At 33.7% G+C, this 17,415-nt stretch overlaps 2 protein-coding genes and 1 pseudogene across 6 annotated transcripts; all 3 read left to right on the top strand.

Moving 5' to 3' along the window:
• The first annotated feature begins 1,027 nt into the window (after positions 1-1,027).
• LOC112011030 (inositol-pentakisphosphate 2-kinase-like) lies at positions 1,028-9,843 on the top strand. Of its 5 annotated transcripts, XM_065780162.1 has the most exons (11): positions 1,054-1,101; positions 1,264-1,313; positions 1,415-1,539; positions 1,644-1,847; positions 3,194-3,338; positions 4,539-4,579; positions 4,729-4,839; positions 5,071-5,670; positions 5,975-6,177; positions 7,824-8,012; positions 9,287-9,843. In XM_065780162.1, exons 2-9 carry the CDS (start codon positions 1,268-1,270, stop codon positions 6,092-6,094), a joined length of 1,392 nt encoding a protein of 463 aa, XP_065636234.1. In that variant the 5' UTR covers positions 1,054-1,101; positions 1,264-1,267; the 3' UTR covers positions 6,095-6,177; positions 7,824-8,012; positions 9,287-9,843. The 5 variants fall into 5 exon arrangements, with proteins under 5 accessions (XP_065636237.1, XP_065636233.1, XP_065636236.1 ...); XM_065780165.1 differs by lacking the exon at positions 1,264-1,313 and having other exon boundaries at positions 1,028-1,263; XM_065780161.1 differs by having other exon boundaries at positions 1,028-1,313.
• Positions 6,145-9,622, top strand: LOC112011032 (heavy metal-associated isoprenylated plant protein 2). The gene is made up of 2 exons (XM_065780182.1): positions 6,145-6,177; positions 9,287-9,622. The coding sequence occupies exons 1-2, from the start codon at positions 6,145-6,147 to the stop codon at positions 9,620-9,622; spliced, it is 369 nt and encodes a 122-aa protein (XP_065636254.1).
• A 4,742-nt stretch (positions 9,844-14,585) lies between the features above and the next one.
• On the top strand, positions 14,586-15,996 carry LOC112011031 (AAA-ATPase At3g50940-like; annotated as a pseudogene).
• The last annotated feature ends 1,419 nt before the right edge of the window (positions 15,997-17,415 follow it).

The following is a 17,415-nucleotide window of genomic DNA, read 5'->3' as shown; positions in this document are numbered from 1 at the left end:
GATAAATCTAAGATTATCATTATTTTGAATAAATCAAATATTTTAAAATTGAAAAAGGAGCAAACTTTATAAATGGAATGACATTGAATGACTCTTTTTTTTTTCTTTTTCTTTTTTTTTTGATAACCACGTTGAATGACCTTGAATGGCTTTTTTGTTCACAAACATGTTGAATGACTTTGAATTAATTAACAATAATGGGAAAGTGGTTCACAAACACGTGGAAAAAAAAAAAAGCAAAACATAATTAAATTGGGAAACCAAAGTAGCGTAAATTCCTTTAAAAAAAAAACTAAAAAAAAGTTTGTGTTTGAGCAAAAAGTTAGTACTTTAAAAATAAAATCCATTGTTAATCATTTAAAAAATAAAGAACGAATTCATTATAAAAAAAATAAAAAATGTTTGGAAACACTTTGGTGCAAACTATAAATATAAATAGTCCTCACCAGCATCCTTTCTCAAGCAGCCAGTTCAAGCACAAATCCTTCTGATTAAAATTTTTAAGTTAGCTACCGATAATAAAAGCATCAAAACAACCTTAAATTCTTATGAAAAATACATTCACCTACGTGTAAGTACTCTTCAAATGCTAAATACTTGATAGCTATGGCAGATAAGAACTCAAACAAAGTCAATGATAAAGAAAAAAAATTTGCAAAAGATAGAATCAGAAAAGTTGTTGAAGCCTTTGACATTAATATTGTTTAGAAACCAAATATGAAAGTATAAAAAGGAGCCTTTGACAGAGTGTGTTTAAATTGTTTAAAAACCAAATTTGAAAGCACCAAGGGTGCGTAGTGGGTTAACTGAAGAAGAATGAGAGAAATTGGTAAAGTATACGGGACTTTGTAAGTCGTAAAATATAGAAGTTTTGATTTACATATTTATCTCTATTAGTTGACTACTTGTAGATAAACTAATGAGGGTATTTTAGATATTAAATAATAGCATTGATAAAACATTTCCTAAATTAATGGCGTGAATGCATCCGCTATCTTTTCCATAAATAAAGCCAGTATAAAAGTATCAAATAAAAAGGAAAAAAGAAACCCTCATTATTCAGAGTCACTCTCAACGCCTGAGCAGTGACATCCACTCACTGTAAGTCAAAAAGATTCTCTCTTTCACCCTCACTCTCGACAAACCATATTTGTCTGCCATTATTATATACTATCAGATAGGATTTTTTTTAAGATCTGGCCACACTTCGATCGTCTCGCAATCTCTTTTGAAACTAAAAAAAAAAAAAAAAAAAAATTTCAGGTACATGGTGGATCTAACTCTTAATAAGACCACACTCGAACAAAAATTTGGTATTATCGTCCATCGTTTTGGTTAATTGTTACTTTTCTTTTTGGTGTTTATAATTTGATTTTACTGTTTGTGAAAGTGAGTTTGAATTTTGAAATCACAGAGAGAAAAACGGTTAGTAAGATGGAGGGTTTGGTTTTAGAGGAAAAGGACGCTGGTGATTGGGCGTACAGAGGCGAAGGAGCTCGTAATCTTGTTCTTGCTTACACTGGATCCTCTCCCTCCTTTGTAAACAAAAAACACCTTACCATTTCTCAAATTCTTTGCACAATTATTTTTTTACTTCAACAAGCTTTATGTATGTATGTATGTATGTATGTATGTATGTGTAGGTGGGGAAAGTGATGCGGGTACAGAAGGTGCCGCGGGTCGGGTCGCCGGGGAGTCAGAGCGCGACGGCGTTGAGTGAGAATGAGCGGGTTTTGTGGAAGGAGATAGACGGCATCGTTTCGTGCCCTAACAAAGAAATTGCTGCCCAACTCTATGTGGAACACGTTATGTCTCCGCTTTTAGGTTCTAAATATGTTGACTCTGGGGTATGCTCTACTATACTTCTCTCACTTTTTTTTTTCTTTTTTCTTTTTGGCAAGTGAGTGGTTATTTTTATTAGACAATAGCGTGTAATTGTATAAATTTACAAGTTTGTTATTACATAATAACGGATAAAGGAATGATGGTTGTTGTATATGAAGAAAGAGAAATAATTAAAAAAAAATTGATATTTTAATAAAATGTAGTGTAAAATAGATAATATGATGTGTGGTTTTTGAAAAGTGAGTATGTAAAATAGAGAAAGTATGTTATTATGCTAAAATAGACAGAAAAAAAAAAATTGCACGAGCTGGTGTGAATTTTCTAAAAATAGATTTTACAGCCAAATGTGTTTTTAATATAAATGAGTCCGTCGACTACTATAAGGACAATGTGCCCCTTTGTTATGCTCTACCGCATTTTAACCAGCCTAAAATAAAAGAATTTCCCCCCACTTTCTGTTTAAAATGATGCCCTTTTTTGAATAAATTAACAGCAAGATTCTACTAGCATATTGACATTGATGTAATACTCGATGAAGTAAATTATATGTTTCGTAATCAACGGACTGATTTAGTGCTCGTTTGGCATTGTGAACAATGTGAAGTAGAGTTTTAACTGAAAAGCGCTTTAGTATTTTGACTGTGTGCCAAATTTCGTGCTCTATAGTTCTAGATTCATAAAGCATATAGTGAATTGTAGAGTCTTTTTTGGCTAGATGCTCCAAATTTAGCAGCTTTAAAGGGAACCCTTTAGCTCTTTTTTAGTGGTTTGGGGAATTTTTGGCTTAAAATGCTTGTTAGCTCAAAAAACTCTTTATGGCAGACCCTTAGAAATGACCCCAATGTTCCAAACTTAAAGGATGTAGTATGGCCTAGGAAGCACGGACACTTCATTTAGGGTATTGTACCCATGTCATACCAGTGTCGTACCGACCATTTTATGTTATAATTTTTCTGAAATTGCTCATGCCACCATATCATACCCGTGTTTGTGTCTGTGCTTCCTAGAATATGCCTAATTTGAATAATGATGCAAATGTGGTATAAGTGAACTTATTGATTTGCTTAAATGTTGTGTTTCTGCATTTTCCTATCAGTTGGGGCAGTCTATTGTGGACTACCTGGAAATTAGCACGTGGTTTGTATGTTATGTGTTGCTATGGTTGATTTTGATCCTTTATAGAAAAGAAAGGAAAATTAGAACTAGATTGGCTATGTTTATATTAGGATTTTCAAAACCATATTAGATTGGATTGTTTTAAGGGAAAATGGTTTGATGCTTGGGAACATTTTGAAATTACTAGCATTAGTTGAAGTTTTCTGACCTTGGCTTGGATTGAATATGGCAGATGCGTGTCCTTGTATCTAGGGAATTCCTGGAGTCAATTGAGAAGAACATTCTATGTGAGCGTCCTGCTTGGCGAGTTGATGCTGCCAAGGTTGATACAGATTGTGATTCTGCGCTCCTTATGAGTGATCATTCCCTTTTTCCTGGTAATTTCTGTCTCTAAGAATTTGGTCGAATAACTATCCTGCACTTGGTTACAATTTCTGTGTCACACGGAAATATTTACAGGTGTGCATCTCACACAAGTATCACACTTAGCAAGCAGGTAAAAAGGATCTTAGCTTTGAAACCTTAGCTTATTCAAAAATCAGATGGTTACCTTACTAATATATTTTAATCTCAGTTCAAATCCAGCTAATGTTTTTTTCATGCTTGTTTTAGTTGCTATTATTTAAAGCTAGCCCATTCCCTTATATTTTCACTTAAAATTTATTTGGTAAAAAACATGCAGCCCCATTAGATGGTGAGTTGCAAGATATTTGATAAATACCAATTTGTCCCAAAAGTTTAAGAGAAATTTTGAATTTAATCTTTAACCATTATTCTAACACTCTCTCTCAAGTGTGGGCCTAAACTCACCTTTAATAAGTGGGGCCCAACATGTGAGATTTTTAACATTTTAAATGGAAGGTAGGATAAAAATAGAGATCGAACTTAGGATCTCATGTTTTGATATCATGATAAATTATTGATTGTTTGAAATGGTGAATTTAATCATTAAACCATAATTCTAACAATATTCATGTTTCAAAATAGACAACTGTTGAAGAAGGATTGCAGGATTAAAATTCATTAGAAGATCATGCTACTGTGCATGTAGGAATTTCTAGCACTTGCACTTTTTTTTTTTTGTTTTTTTTTGGGGGGGGGGGGGGGGAAGATACAAGAAGGCTCAGTATATGCATTAGAGACCCCTAATCCCTGGCGCACACAAATACAACCCCTCACAACCCTAGAGGACTAGGCCATCTGTCCCACATTTTGAATACAACTCTCAACCCCAAGAGGTTAGGGAACCAAAAGAGTAAAATCAGAAGCACCTATAAAATTTACCACTCACACGTTTAAAAAAAATATAAAGCATCACAATGGTTAATGTAATTAATCTGGTCATTAATCACTATCTTGTGTTCTAGGAAGCCACCCGGATGGAAATTCTGATAGGAATTGTATACTGCCAATGGGTGGGCACCTGATTTCTTCTTAGAAATTGTATGTGTTAAACAGCTATTTTGATCTTCAAATCAAGCACCAAAATCTCCTTGATAATCTGCATTGTGATTATGTCATTTAGTATAATATTTAGAGAAAAAGAGTGGTAGTTAATTCTGCTTTTTTCATGTTAGGTACTCTCAAAGGTGTACCCTGTATATCTGTTGAGATAAAGGTGCACTCCCTTGCTATTTAAAAAAAAATATATATATATATATATTTCATAATGGTGTTAATTTTTTTTAGTGACTCTTGAATGATACTTTCAAATTTAATGCTAAGTAATTTAGTTCATTTCTTTTTGTTCTATTTTCCCAAATGTAGCCCAAATGTGGATTTCTCCCTTGTTCAAGATTCATATCTGAAGGAAATGCTGTTAAACGGATCATATCACGGTTCAGAATGCACCAAACCCTGAAGTTGCATCAAGGAGAGGTACTCACTCCTCCCCTCCACAACCCCCCCCCCCTCCCCCCCACCCCCCCCCCCCCCCCAAACCAAAAAAAAAAATTCTGGTTCCCTCCTTTTGTAATGGTGCTGTTGGGGTCAAGTTAGTTTGTGTCAAACCTGTATTTGTGTTTCAGATACCACTTTTGAAATTTGTGCACTTTTTTTTCTTTTTCATATGCTTTTAGCACTCTGACCCACTCCATTTTTTTATTACAGATATCAGAATTAAGTGAATACAATCCTCTCGATCTGTTCTCCAAGTCTGAGGACAAAATACGCAAAGCTATCAATGATCTCTTTACCACGCCACAGAATAATTTCCGGGTATTTTTGAATGGTTCTCTCATATTTGGGGGCTTGGGTGGTGGTGCAGACAGTACAAATGTTGTGACTAGTGAAGCATTTGAAGATGCACTCAAGCCTATCATTAGGGCAGATAGTGGCCAGCGCACAAAGAATTTCCTACAGCTTGTTTCTGAGACAGTTTATAAGTCTGGAATACTGGATCAGCTTCTTGAGGTCCAGAAGCTCGACAATTTTGACATAGAAGGAGCAATTCATGCTTATTATGACATTATTTCTGAGTCTTGTCCAGTATGTGGAGAATTGGATGATGAAGAAGTATTGCATAGATATACCTCTTTGCATTCCATTCCTATGGATAAAAGCTTGAAGATTGTGAAGGACTATTTGGTAGCTGCAACTGCAAAGGATTGTAGTCTGATGATTAGTTTTAGACCCAGGGCAGATGGGGATTTGGGATCTCCATATAATGAAGTACACCTAGAGTCAACCAACCAAACTTTTGATTACAAGGTAGGCGGCTCTTGACGTATGAGGATTTCATATAAGGCCAGTTTTGTGTCTTATTATCATGATGTGCTGAAAATTCTTTTTATTTTATTTTATTTTATTATTGCCCAGGAGATGTGGAATTATTGAGAAAATTGATATCAGGGCCAAATGTTTGGAATTATATGATTTCTTAAAAATCATAAGTAAAATCAAATTGTTTCTAACATATTAAATAAGTAAATTTCCAAGGTGAAAGATGAATTTCTCAACTACAAGGTGTCATTTTTCATGACATTGATGTCTTACTTGAGTTGCAATTTTCTAGGCATCTTTCATTGACCTGGATTTGAAACCTTTGAAGAAGATGGGCGAATATTATGAGTTAGACAAGAAGATAGTGAGCTGCTATACTAAAGATGGTGGTCACAGAACAAGAAGCAGATGAAGCCACAAGCATGGAGGCTTATACTACTAATAAAGATTCAATATAATGCCATGGAGGATAATTTTCTGCTGAAGATTCTATTGGTAAGTGCAAGTAGTTTGATAGGGCATTCTTTTACGCAACTGTTATTATGTTTGTAGTGGTGCAGTTGAGAACTGCTCATTTCATCGTGTGGTTGAGGCAATCAGATTTTCCTTTATAAAATGTTTTTCTTTTGTATTCTTTTCATGGTAATTTACACTTAATATTAGTTGCATTTTTTCTTCCTCTCTTCCTCCTTCCCTTTTGTGCCATGCTACCACATGAAGGATTTATAATAGTCAAAGTTAAATCTCCATAATGATCTTTGTTTCTAGTTTTTGCATCTTGGGCATTGGTGCAGGAGGAAGTATATTTGGTTAAGAATGTGAAACCCCCGTTTTCCAATCCTTTTATTTTATGTATTGCAGAGCGCCTTGGATTGGAATTTTATTGCTGCGTGCAACATTCTGTCCATACTTTAGATTTGATGCTCATAGATTGTTACTATCTTGACTGTATTATTCCTACCAAAATAGCCTAGAATTTCTTTGTGATTTGTCAAGAAATGCTGTAGTTATATAATTGTCAATCAGTTTTGTAGTGCATCAAAGAGCTTACCATGCAGATGCATTAGAGAGATTGATTATATTGCATCTAAATGCATGCCTACATTTTGTAATTGTATTAACATATATGGTTTCCTTATTATATTTGATGAGGGCTTAATTAGACCAGAGAAGAAAGTGACAGAACAGTTTTTGGGCTTGACAGGGAAAGTGATATATCAGCTACTTCAGTGCCATTCCATCCATGCTCACATGTCCTATAAATGCATACAGCTGGATTCCATATTGACCATGCCATGTAGAAATTTAGAAAAATTGATTTACTGTTTTAGGTGGACCTCTTTTTGAAGTAAAACAATAGAACTTGAAACAGCCCTGCAAACCCAAATTGAATTAAGTTCTAGATGGAATGGTTTAAAATCAGTTTGGAGGAGGAACTGCTTATTCAAATACTCAAACCTCCTTTTGGGCCTAGTGTCAAGGCCAAATGTTCCTGAGATGGTGTATGTGCAAGTTTTACTGGACCTTTTGACTGGTCATAGTGGCAGAGCACAAAGGAAAATTGCCTACATTGTAGAAGGGTGATGCTTTAGGTTATTAGTTTTAGATGCCCTTGTGTTTTGGGTATTTTACTTTTGCCACCATGGGAGCGTACATTGGAACTCTGCTGCCATTTATGGTTTTGATATCTTTCAAATGATTCAACTCTCTTGCATCTGTTTATATTTAGGTCAGTTTAAAATTTCTATGGAAAATCTAAATTCTAATAACAATGCATCTTAAGCATGAAGTAGTTCATTTCATCACTTATTTCAAATTTCTTAAAGCTGGTTAAATTTTACAGCATTCCTTTTTTTTTAGTTGGGTAAATATTTTTAGAATGTTCCTACAATTGTATATTGTTTTCTTTTTCAAAATTTTCAAAAAGGGTTTTCTTTTGAGCTTTTACGAAATAATTTGTGGGCTTTTTGAGGTATTGTTTCTTAAACAATTGTCAAAGTTTAAAGATTCCTAACATTTCTGGATAAGCTTGAAATGAATATTGTGGGCAGTAAGATTGAAAGAATATCCCTGTTGGGTCTCAGATTGGGGGTACGATAGTTCATGTTTCTAACTGCATTTTCAACTGTCCATTTTTACAGAGCACATTATTGATTATGCCGAGGAATCAGTTAGCCTGACAGGAGCTGCAGTTAATATAAAAGGCTCTGTGCACTGTGGTTGAGCAGTTTTGGTACCTTAAATCAGCCTAGTTGAACGTGCAGTCCAGTTTGTTGGCTGCAGCTTGGCTGAACCATGTGCTCAACAACGAGTTCCTGAGCTGTGAAAAGGTCTCTCTCCCCACCCCCCCCCCACCCTCTCTCTCTCTCACACACATGACCCACTCAACATGATGTATTTAAAACTTAGAGCTAAAGTTCCGGATACGACCAAAATTAGGTCCTACAGGTAGGCCAAGTTGTGCCCATTCAGCTGAATTGAGAAGCTGGGCATTAAAGGCCTTATTCCCCATCATTTGACAATGTGTAATATGTCATGTCACACAAATTTCACAAAACATCCTAGGCTAAAGCAATGCAATAATATCTAGATCGATGGTTCAAAAAAGCAAAAAATAATAATAAAAAAAATAACTCGTAGCACTTTTCATGTCTGTAGCAGCCATATATGTCAACATTTTGTATTACCGTGCAATGCCTTCCTTTAGCAGCCTAAGATAGCTTTCACATATGTTGGCTGAAGTGATTTTTATCAAGGAGTAATCCTTAGGTATTCTTGGAGCACGGTGAATAANTACCCGTGCAATGCCTTCCTTTAGCAGTCTAAGATAGCTTTCACATATGTTGGCTGAAGTGATTTTTATCAAGGAGTAATCCTTAGGTATTCTTGGAGCACGGTGAATAGTACTTTCTCCTCTCACATTCATGGAAAGAGTCCACTCATTAAATTTACTATGCTGTAGGAGTACCTAAGAATTTTTCTCTATCAAGGAGTGTGAAATTAGAAAATAAACTGTCCTACCTACATAAAATTGTCAGTGGTGAGTAGCATATCTTGTATTCTAGACCAGTCAGTTTTTAGTGTGTAAATTCTGCATTAAATGCATATGGGATGGCATAGGTGACCCAATCAAGAGCACCTTCTGACTGGCATTTATTTCCATTCACCTACTAACAATGTCACTCATTTAGTATTTAACCATGCTAAATTCTATTCACCAACTAACAATGTTACTCTTATTCAGTATTTAATCATGCATCTATCCAAAGATATAATCAAATGAAGCTGAGAAAGAGAATAGTTTTTATATACAAAATCTAGATTCATCAGTCTGTAGCGTTTGTTGCTTGTTCCAGCCCTATACTTATAGTATTGGATCATGTCAAAGGTTGTATCTCTCCTCGGGTTCCAATTCTTTCATTAGCATATTCACATGATGGCTTTTGTCTGTCCCATTTAATTTAGGACCTCATCTTTGTCCTGAGCAGTATTGGCTTTTGACTGACATCGCAGTACTTCTTCAGCTCATTTGTTTTGGCATATAATTTACCTTCTCTGAGCTTATCAGAAGTTCGTACTAACACTTCTGACTCCTCTGTTGCAGAAAACTGTAGTGTCAGTGGAACTACACTGTTTAAAGTGCAGGAAGACGGTGATGAAGTTAATTGCAACAATTGAAGGTATAACTTCTATAGTCCTTGACCCGTCTAAAAGTACAGTGACAGTAATTGGTGAAGCTGATCCAGTGAAGATCATCAAGAAGGTCAGAAAATTCAGAAAATCTGCAGCAGTCATTAGTGTAGGTCCTCCCAAAGAAGAGAAGAAGGATGAGAAGAAGGATGAGAAGAAAGATGTTTCTTATTCTACAAAGACTTGTCAAAGATGTGATGTGTGGTATGTGATTGGCGAAGATTATTATAGTTATTGTTCCATTATGTGACTAACCCACGTTTCATGTATTATTTTGTATTGACTGTTACTATGCTCTCATGTCTTTCACACCCTAAGATGTTGAGATTGATCAAAATAATGTCTCAATTTAATCTGAACTTATGGGGGCTTGGCAGCCTCAAAGCGTATTTCTTGCATTGAAAATTTCACAATTTACTGTAATGATTTGTTCATTATCATTGATATAGATCTCAAAACTTTTTTATGGAAGTAGAGGACTTTTTTCCCCCAACTTGATCATAGGAAGTAAGTCACTTATTTGAGATTTAGGCTGTGTTTGTTTTGGGTGAAAAGCATTTCTGAAAATGCTTTTCTGAATTTACGGGCGTTTGGTTGGACCTGAAAAATTGATTTTCCGGAAATTGATTTCCGTTGACTATCGGTCAGAGGTGAAAAGCATTTCCGTTCCAATTTTCACTTCAAATCCCATTTTTCGGAAAACCCAAAAGCAGAGAGCACGAAGAGGGAGAGGGAGAAAGAAAGAGAGAGCCCAGCGCCGGAGTCGATCCAAGCCCAGTGCCCAACGCCCATCGCCGGCGGCCTTGAACCCACGAACCGCCGATCCAAGCCGAGAGACCATCGTCGGCGACCACAAACCCTCGAACCCAGTCCCCATCGCACCGCGCTGATCCAGTCACGAGCAGATCCAGTTCCGAAAAATCGATCGCACCGCGCCGTCGATCGTCGAACTCCTTCGAACCTGACGCTCTTTGCACCGGCGAGTCGCGCCGCGCCGCGCCGTCGATCTTCGTCTTCCTCGATCTCTCCGGTTTTTTTTTTTTTTTTTTTTTTTTTTTTTTTTTTTTTTTTAAGTTTGATTGTTGTTTTTGTTTTTTTTTTTTGAGGAACTGATTGTTGTTGCTGTGGTTGTTGCGTTGTTGTTGCCGAAATTTGGTGTGGTGTTGTTGTTGTTGTTGTTGTATTGTTGCCGGAATTTTTGTTGCCAGAATTTATTGTTGTTGTTGTTGTTGTTGTGTTGTGTTTTTATTGCCGGAATTTGTTGTTGAATTAGTTGTAATGTTGAAATTTTTTGTAATAAAATTTGTTTGGATACTGAGAAAATGTGAAAAAATTTTCGAAAAATAGCATTTTTAGAATACATCCGAACACATGAAAATATTTTCCACAACAATTTTCATAATTCACCCAAATACTTAAAAATATTTTCCTTTTCCGGAAAATAACATTTCCAGAAAATATGTATTTTCCGAAAAACGTTTTACACGAAACAAACATAGCCTTAATGTAAATTCCCTTGTTTATACCTTCCAATAAAATTGTACATTGGAAATTTTTATATAGAAAATTAGGAAGTGTTGCATATAATCACAATCTTATTAAAATCTTACTCTCTAGTTATCAAATCTCATGAAATAGGAATTGATTTTACGATTTAAAGAGCATATCCAATAGATCCTCCAACAACACCCACTCTTCAAAATAGGAATTCTGTTCCACTAACCCACTCTTCAAAGTAACTATACTTTTTTTTTTTTTTTTAAATAGAAAAATAAGTTAAACAACCACCGTTGTTGCTTTTTTTTTTTTTTTTTTCCTTTAAAGAAACACCCTATGTTTATCCAAAAACAAAACTAAATATTAAAAAAAAAAAAACTAAACTCAATAGATATATACACATTTTTTTTTTTGATATGTAGATACTACCTCCATCCCATTTTTTTTGTCCTCTATTCCATTTTGAGATGTCTCAAAATATTGTCCTGTTTCTAAAAATAAAAGTCATTAATTTATTAATGTTCCTATTATACCCCTATTAATTTACTAATTTAATTTTTTTTATAATTTTTTTAAGGGTAGTTTTGAAAACTTATACATTTTTAAAAGGTAGACAAAACAATAAATGATGTTCCCTTAAAAAGTTTGACTTTTCAAAAAAAAAAAAAGGGGACGGAGAGAGTACATCTTTGACTCCTACTAAAACGTTGCCTACAAAACAGGATCACTCTCTTGACGGTTTTCAAATTGCTCCTCTATTATTTTTTTTATTTTTTATTTTGTAAAGGTTAATAATTTGCATTCATTATAATTTGAAATTACTACATTTTTCAATCACAGAAATATCTACCGGTGTGATGAGTGTTCAACGTTTTGAATGAAATAATTTACTCATCACACCTCTAGGTTTTTTTTTTTTGTGATTGAAAAATATAATAATCCTAAATTATAATGGATTTAAATTATTATCTTTTACAATATATATATATATATATATATAAATAAAAGAGCTTTTGAGCACTCTCGCGCGCAATCATAGGTTGGTAAAATATTAAAAAAGTGCGTATTTTTTACATAATTTTAGATAATTACAGTATGTATTCATTATACTTCTGGAATATTCTCTAATTTTTCAGTAACTCTTACCGGTTACCAGCGACGAAGGCAATGTAGTACATAGGAATTGTTTCTCTTAGACGGTGGAATTGAATTGAAATAAATGCTATCGTTAAAGACTAAAAGTCAAATAGATCAAGCAAAGCAAAGGTTAGTTAATATATATATATATATATATATATTAGGCAGCATTTGAGGTGCTTCTCAGTGGTGGTTGTTCTAGAATAGCCGAGGCAATTGCGATTTCAGAAGTAGTAGAAGAACCAAAAATGATAATAATAAAATATTAAAGACAAAGTTTGGCAGCTATCTTTTCTAACCAATTGAATATTTGTCTTTCTCCCTTAAAATCAATGGCATTTGCTTTAGGCACATTAAATATTAATCCCACTTTTCTCTATCCTAGGACCATTCAAACCTGGATCCATGAATCCTTCAAATTTTTAAAGCTTGGAAAAGTACTAACTCGCCTAATGTGAGCAGTGGTTGATAACAACTTATTGCAACCAATTTTAGAAATCAAACCGGTCCAGCCGGTCCAATTATAAACTGAAGTAAAATCAGTCATATCCTACCTCAAAATCCAAAAAATAATAAAAATGAGTTATAATGGTACCTAAATATGTACTTATTTTTTCTCTAAAAAAAAAAATTTACTCACTTAAAAAAAAGTACCTAAATATGTTTTGATGAGTTCTAACATTTTGATCCTTACAAAAATGGATCCCTTGGGAGTTGGGATTATATTCTTCTTTTATTTTTCCAACATTAGACTTCCTACAAATGTATTTATCCAAAAAAAATATAAAATCACATCTTTATTTAAGATCTAAGGATTTAATTTCTTGAATTACATATGGTAATAATGATATTTTAAAATTATTCATGATGTGGAAAAAATTACGTGCACATTACGTGATTAACCCAGAGGCTTTGACGAAAATACTAAATTTACATTAGGCTTTAATAAGAGGTTTTTTTTTTTTGTCACAAATCTAATATTTGGAGATCAATTGTTGAAATAAAAAAAATTAAAGAACTAAATTCCCGTTCAACGTGATAATATCAATAGTTATCAACAAAAAAAAGAAAAAAAAAAGCACTATAATAGCAATAAAACAAAACCCAAATAATATGAAAAAAAAAGAAAAAGAGTAATACAATATAGTGATATACTCATTGAAACATCACCCAAATTATAGAATTCTTTGAATGAGGAGGAGACATCAACGTACATAGTAACATAGTGGCAGATTATATGAAAGTCACGTCGACGATATTTGTTATTATTTTATGTATCATGTCTTTATTATTTGGTCAAAATTATTTATGAATTTTTTTATTATTTTTCTCATTTTTATGAGTCTATTCTGACTTTAGTCTTTAAAATATTAAATTTTAATTTCATTCTCTTATGCTTAGAAGAATGGTCTAAGCTTATATAAGCTATTTGGTTGAAATTAATAAATTAGAGAATGTAGTCTCAAAAAATTAGCCTTTGGATTTTGAGAATAAGAATTTCTTATACTTTAGCTCTTATCCCTTAGTTGGATTTTCTTTGGGTGACGAGTCTTTATTCCAAATCTATTTGGTGGATTTCATTAAGGAGTGAACTTATTGAGCCTTAGGTCCATAGTAGAATTTTTTTTGGATGATGATAATGTGTATCCCTATAAGCTTTTGCTTTGGTGATGAACTATCTGTCATTTTTATTATTGTGTGTTTGGTTTGTTTCATCTATCAAAATTACATATCCAATCATCCTTCCAATTTATCCAGTATAGTTCGGTATCACTATACTTTTCCTCCGGTATCACATCATCCGATCCTTAGGATTGAATGAGATAGGACATGCTAAATCTAAACAACTAAAGAACTGTTGTGGACCACTTAGGCATGAGTTTGTTTCTCTTCTAGTTGGAAATAAAATAAAATTTGGGGCCTGTTTGCAGATTTGAGACAAGTGAGTGGTCACTATTTGGACATTTGACATACTAATAAAATGTAGGTGTTTGGGTTATCAATGAATCAATTTGATATCAATATGAAAGCTCATTCAAATTTTTTCAAAGAAAGAGACTTAAAAGAGATTCATAGGAAAGAGACATAAATTTGAGGGTCATAGATTGGAGTTTGATCCCTTTTAGACAGCTATATAGACAACTGCTTTTCTTTTAAAACTTCCAATGAATATAATGATTACATTTCATTTTCTGAAACTTTGAAAATCTTTAATAATTTAGTGAGTTTATGGATTTTTCTTTTTCTTTTCCCTTTTGGGTTCAAGGTATTGACTTTTTCTTTAAAGCAGTCTTGTAAAATGGGCTTGAGCTCATTGGAATGAAAAGCTCATTTTGAAATAGAATGTGCTACTCTGTTCACGTACGCTTTTATCTAACACAATACAGTTTCATGGGCCTTTAAACTGATCTTAGAGCCCAAGCAGAACAAATGGTGTAAAGCCAAGGCCCAATAAAAACCTTCCCAAGTATTCGTTCTATTTCAGCCGAAGCCCCCCAAACCCTTCCAAAACCTTCACTATTCTCATCAGTAATCGCCCTTCTAAAACCTCTTCATCAACTACATCCTTCAGAACTAAAATGTTTTGCTCCCCAGAGACCATACGCTCCTCCAAAAGGGCCAAAACCATTGTATCAGAAGCCACCTCACTCACTGCCTCAGCCCTTCTCTTCCGAACCATAGCCAACAATGTCATCCCCACAGCTGTCCACGACTACTTCTCTTCAAACCTACAGAAACTCTCCTCTTGTTTCTCGTCCCAACTCACCCTTCATCCAAGAGTTTGATGGCCTAATCGCAGACCACATGTTTTGAGGCTGCCAATGTTTACTTGGGTGAAAAGTTATCGCCTTTAACATCAAGAATTAAGGTTAATAAGTTAGAGAAAGAGAGAGAACTAGAGTTGACAGTTGACAAGGACGAAGAATTGGTGGATTTATACAACGGTGTGAGACTCAACTGGGTTTTGGTATCTTCGCCCATTGAAAGGCCGATTTCAAATACAAGGAGCAATGAAGAAGAAGAGTTTGCGTCATCCGAGATAAGACACTTTGAGCTAAGTTTTCACAAGAAGCATAGAGACATGGTGCTGAGATCTTACTTACCCTACATTCTACAGAAAGCAAAAGCTGTAGGAGAAGAAAAGAAGATAGTGAAGCTTCATACCATTGACTATAATAGTACTGACAATTGGAGCTCGATCAACCTTGACCATCCTGCAACTTTTGATACAATGGCTATGGACCCGGATTTGAAGAAGTTTTTGGTTGAGGATCTCAACAGGTTTATAGGGAGAAAGCAGTATTATAAAAGAGTAGGTAAGGCTTGGAAAAGAGAGTATTTGTTGTATGGACCACCTGGTACAGGAAAGTCAAGCCTAGTTGCAGCCATGGCTAATTTTCTCAAATTTCATATCTATGATTTGGACTTAAGGGAGGTTGAGTGCAATTCAGATCTAAGGCAGTTGTTGATTGGAACAACTAGTCGATCGGTATTGGTAATAGAGGACATTGATTGTTTGATCGAGTTGGATAACAAAGCCATATCTGTAGAGGATGATGATGAGGTGACTCCCTGTTTCACCATTCACATAATCAAGATGCTTCATACCAATTTAATATTCTTCCATTACAGGTTACACTCTCGGGTCTGTTAAACTTTATCGATGGATTATGGTCAAGCTGTGGAGAGGAGCGAATCATTGTATTCACAACAAATCACGAAGACCGTCTTGATCCAGCATTGTTGAGGCCTGGTCGTATGGATGTGCACCTTCATATGTCTTATTGCTCGTTTAGTGGATTCAAGACATTAGCTTATAATTACTTGCAAATTCAGGAGCACACACTGTCTAGAGACATCAAAGACTTGTTAGAGAAGGTTGAGACAACGCCTGCAGAAGTTGCAGAAGAGTTGATGAAAAGTGACAAAGTAGAAGTTGCCCTTCAGGGGCTTATCAAGTTCCTCCAAAGCAAAAAGGATGGAAATTAACTGGGCATCTAGTTTCTGGTGGACAAACAATTCAAGTTGAGGGAATTAGTTTGTGGTAGTACTAGCAAAGTGCAAGACCATGCTTCCCCCCCCCCCCCCCCCCCAATTCTTTTTTTTGTTGGAATTTTTAGACAAAACCCAAATTTGCATGTTGGGGTCAGAATGTAAGATAAGATTAGGATTTTTTTTTTAGAAGATGTCAAGATTAGGATTGATTTAATTCATATCACCACAAAAAATTTTCAATAGATTTCTATTATATATTCTAAACTTTCTATCATAATATGCATGCATGCCATTTCATATGTGATATAATGAAAGTTTGAGTCTTAAAAGCTGTAGATGTGTCACTTATCAACAAAACCGAAAAAAATATATATATTGTAATTGTGTCAAATGACTATCTTCCTTATAGACACGTGGATACGCTCTTAAGAATCAAGATCGTTCAATTTAAATGAAATTCTATTACATTAAGTTTGTCATAATCTATATGCAATACGCCCTAAATTTTAAGAAATTTTAAATTTTAAATCATCCAAAAATTCGATTACCAAACAATTTAAGAAATTAAAAATATAAATCTATACTATATATAACATATAAGAGGATTTCTTTCTCTTAACTGGATTTTTATGCCGTTCAAAAATACCCTCATTAATGAAGGGTAATTTCATTTAGAAATAGGGTCATAAATATCAAAAAACAAATTTCATTTTAAATTCGAAAGGAAAACTCCTTAAATTTAGGATTTTTTTTTTCCTAAACTTCAAAAAAAAAAAAATTACAGTTATTGCTTATTTCTAAAATTTATCATTTTTATTTTTTTGAAAAATAAACTAATATATTTCTAATTATAATAGATGCAAATTATTAACCTTTTTTCAAAAAAATATTAGAGCTTTTGAGCACGCGCATGAGTATGTATTCAAAAGCTAGTTTAATATATGGTAGTTTATTCTAGGTAAAGCAACTATTGTCTAAGTTTTGAAAAATTCAAATTCTACTCTAATTAAAATTCTATTACATATGATTTCAATTAATTTAAAATAAAATGATTATATTAATTTGAAAATCTATCATGATTTTGTGTTTAATATAGTAAACTTGCACTATTATCATTATCATTATCATTATTATTATTATAGATAAAGTAAAACTTATTCACTACATACTTTTGAAAATATAGGAATTAATTTTTTTTTACTTTTTAAATTTCAGTGTATAATTTGTTACTGTACTTTTTAAAACCCGAGGATTGAATCCATTTAATTTATTTTAAGGGTTTCTTTTAAATTAATTAGAAATCATTGCCTTTTACTTTTTGGATAAATTATTCTAATAAATTCTGATTAAATGAAGTATGTTATTTATTTTTTTTTTAATTTAACTAATTTAATTTTAAAACAACGACTTCTC

Source organism: Quercus suber, unplaced genomic scaffold (genome assembly GCF_002906115.3).
Source record: "Quercus suber isolate HL8 unplaced genomic scaffold, Cork oak 2.0 scaffold_226, whole genome shotgun sequence".
Lineage (NCBI taxonomy): Eukaryota > Viridiplantae > Streptophyta > Magnoliopsida > Fagales > Fagaceae > Quercus > Quercus suber.
This window is presented reverse-complemented; position numbering and strand designations above follow the sequence as displayed.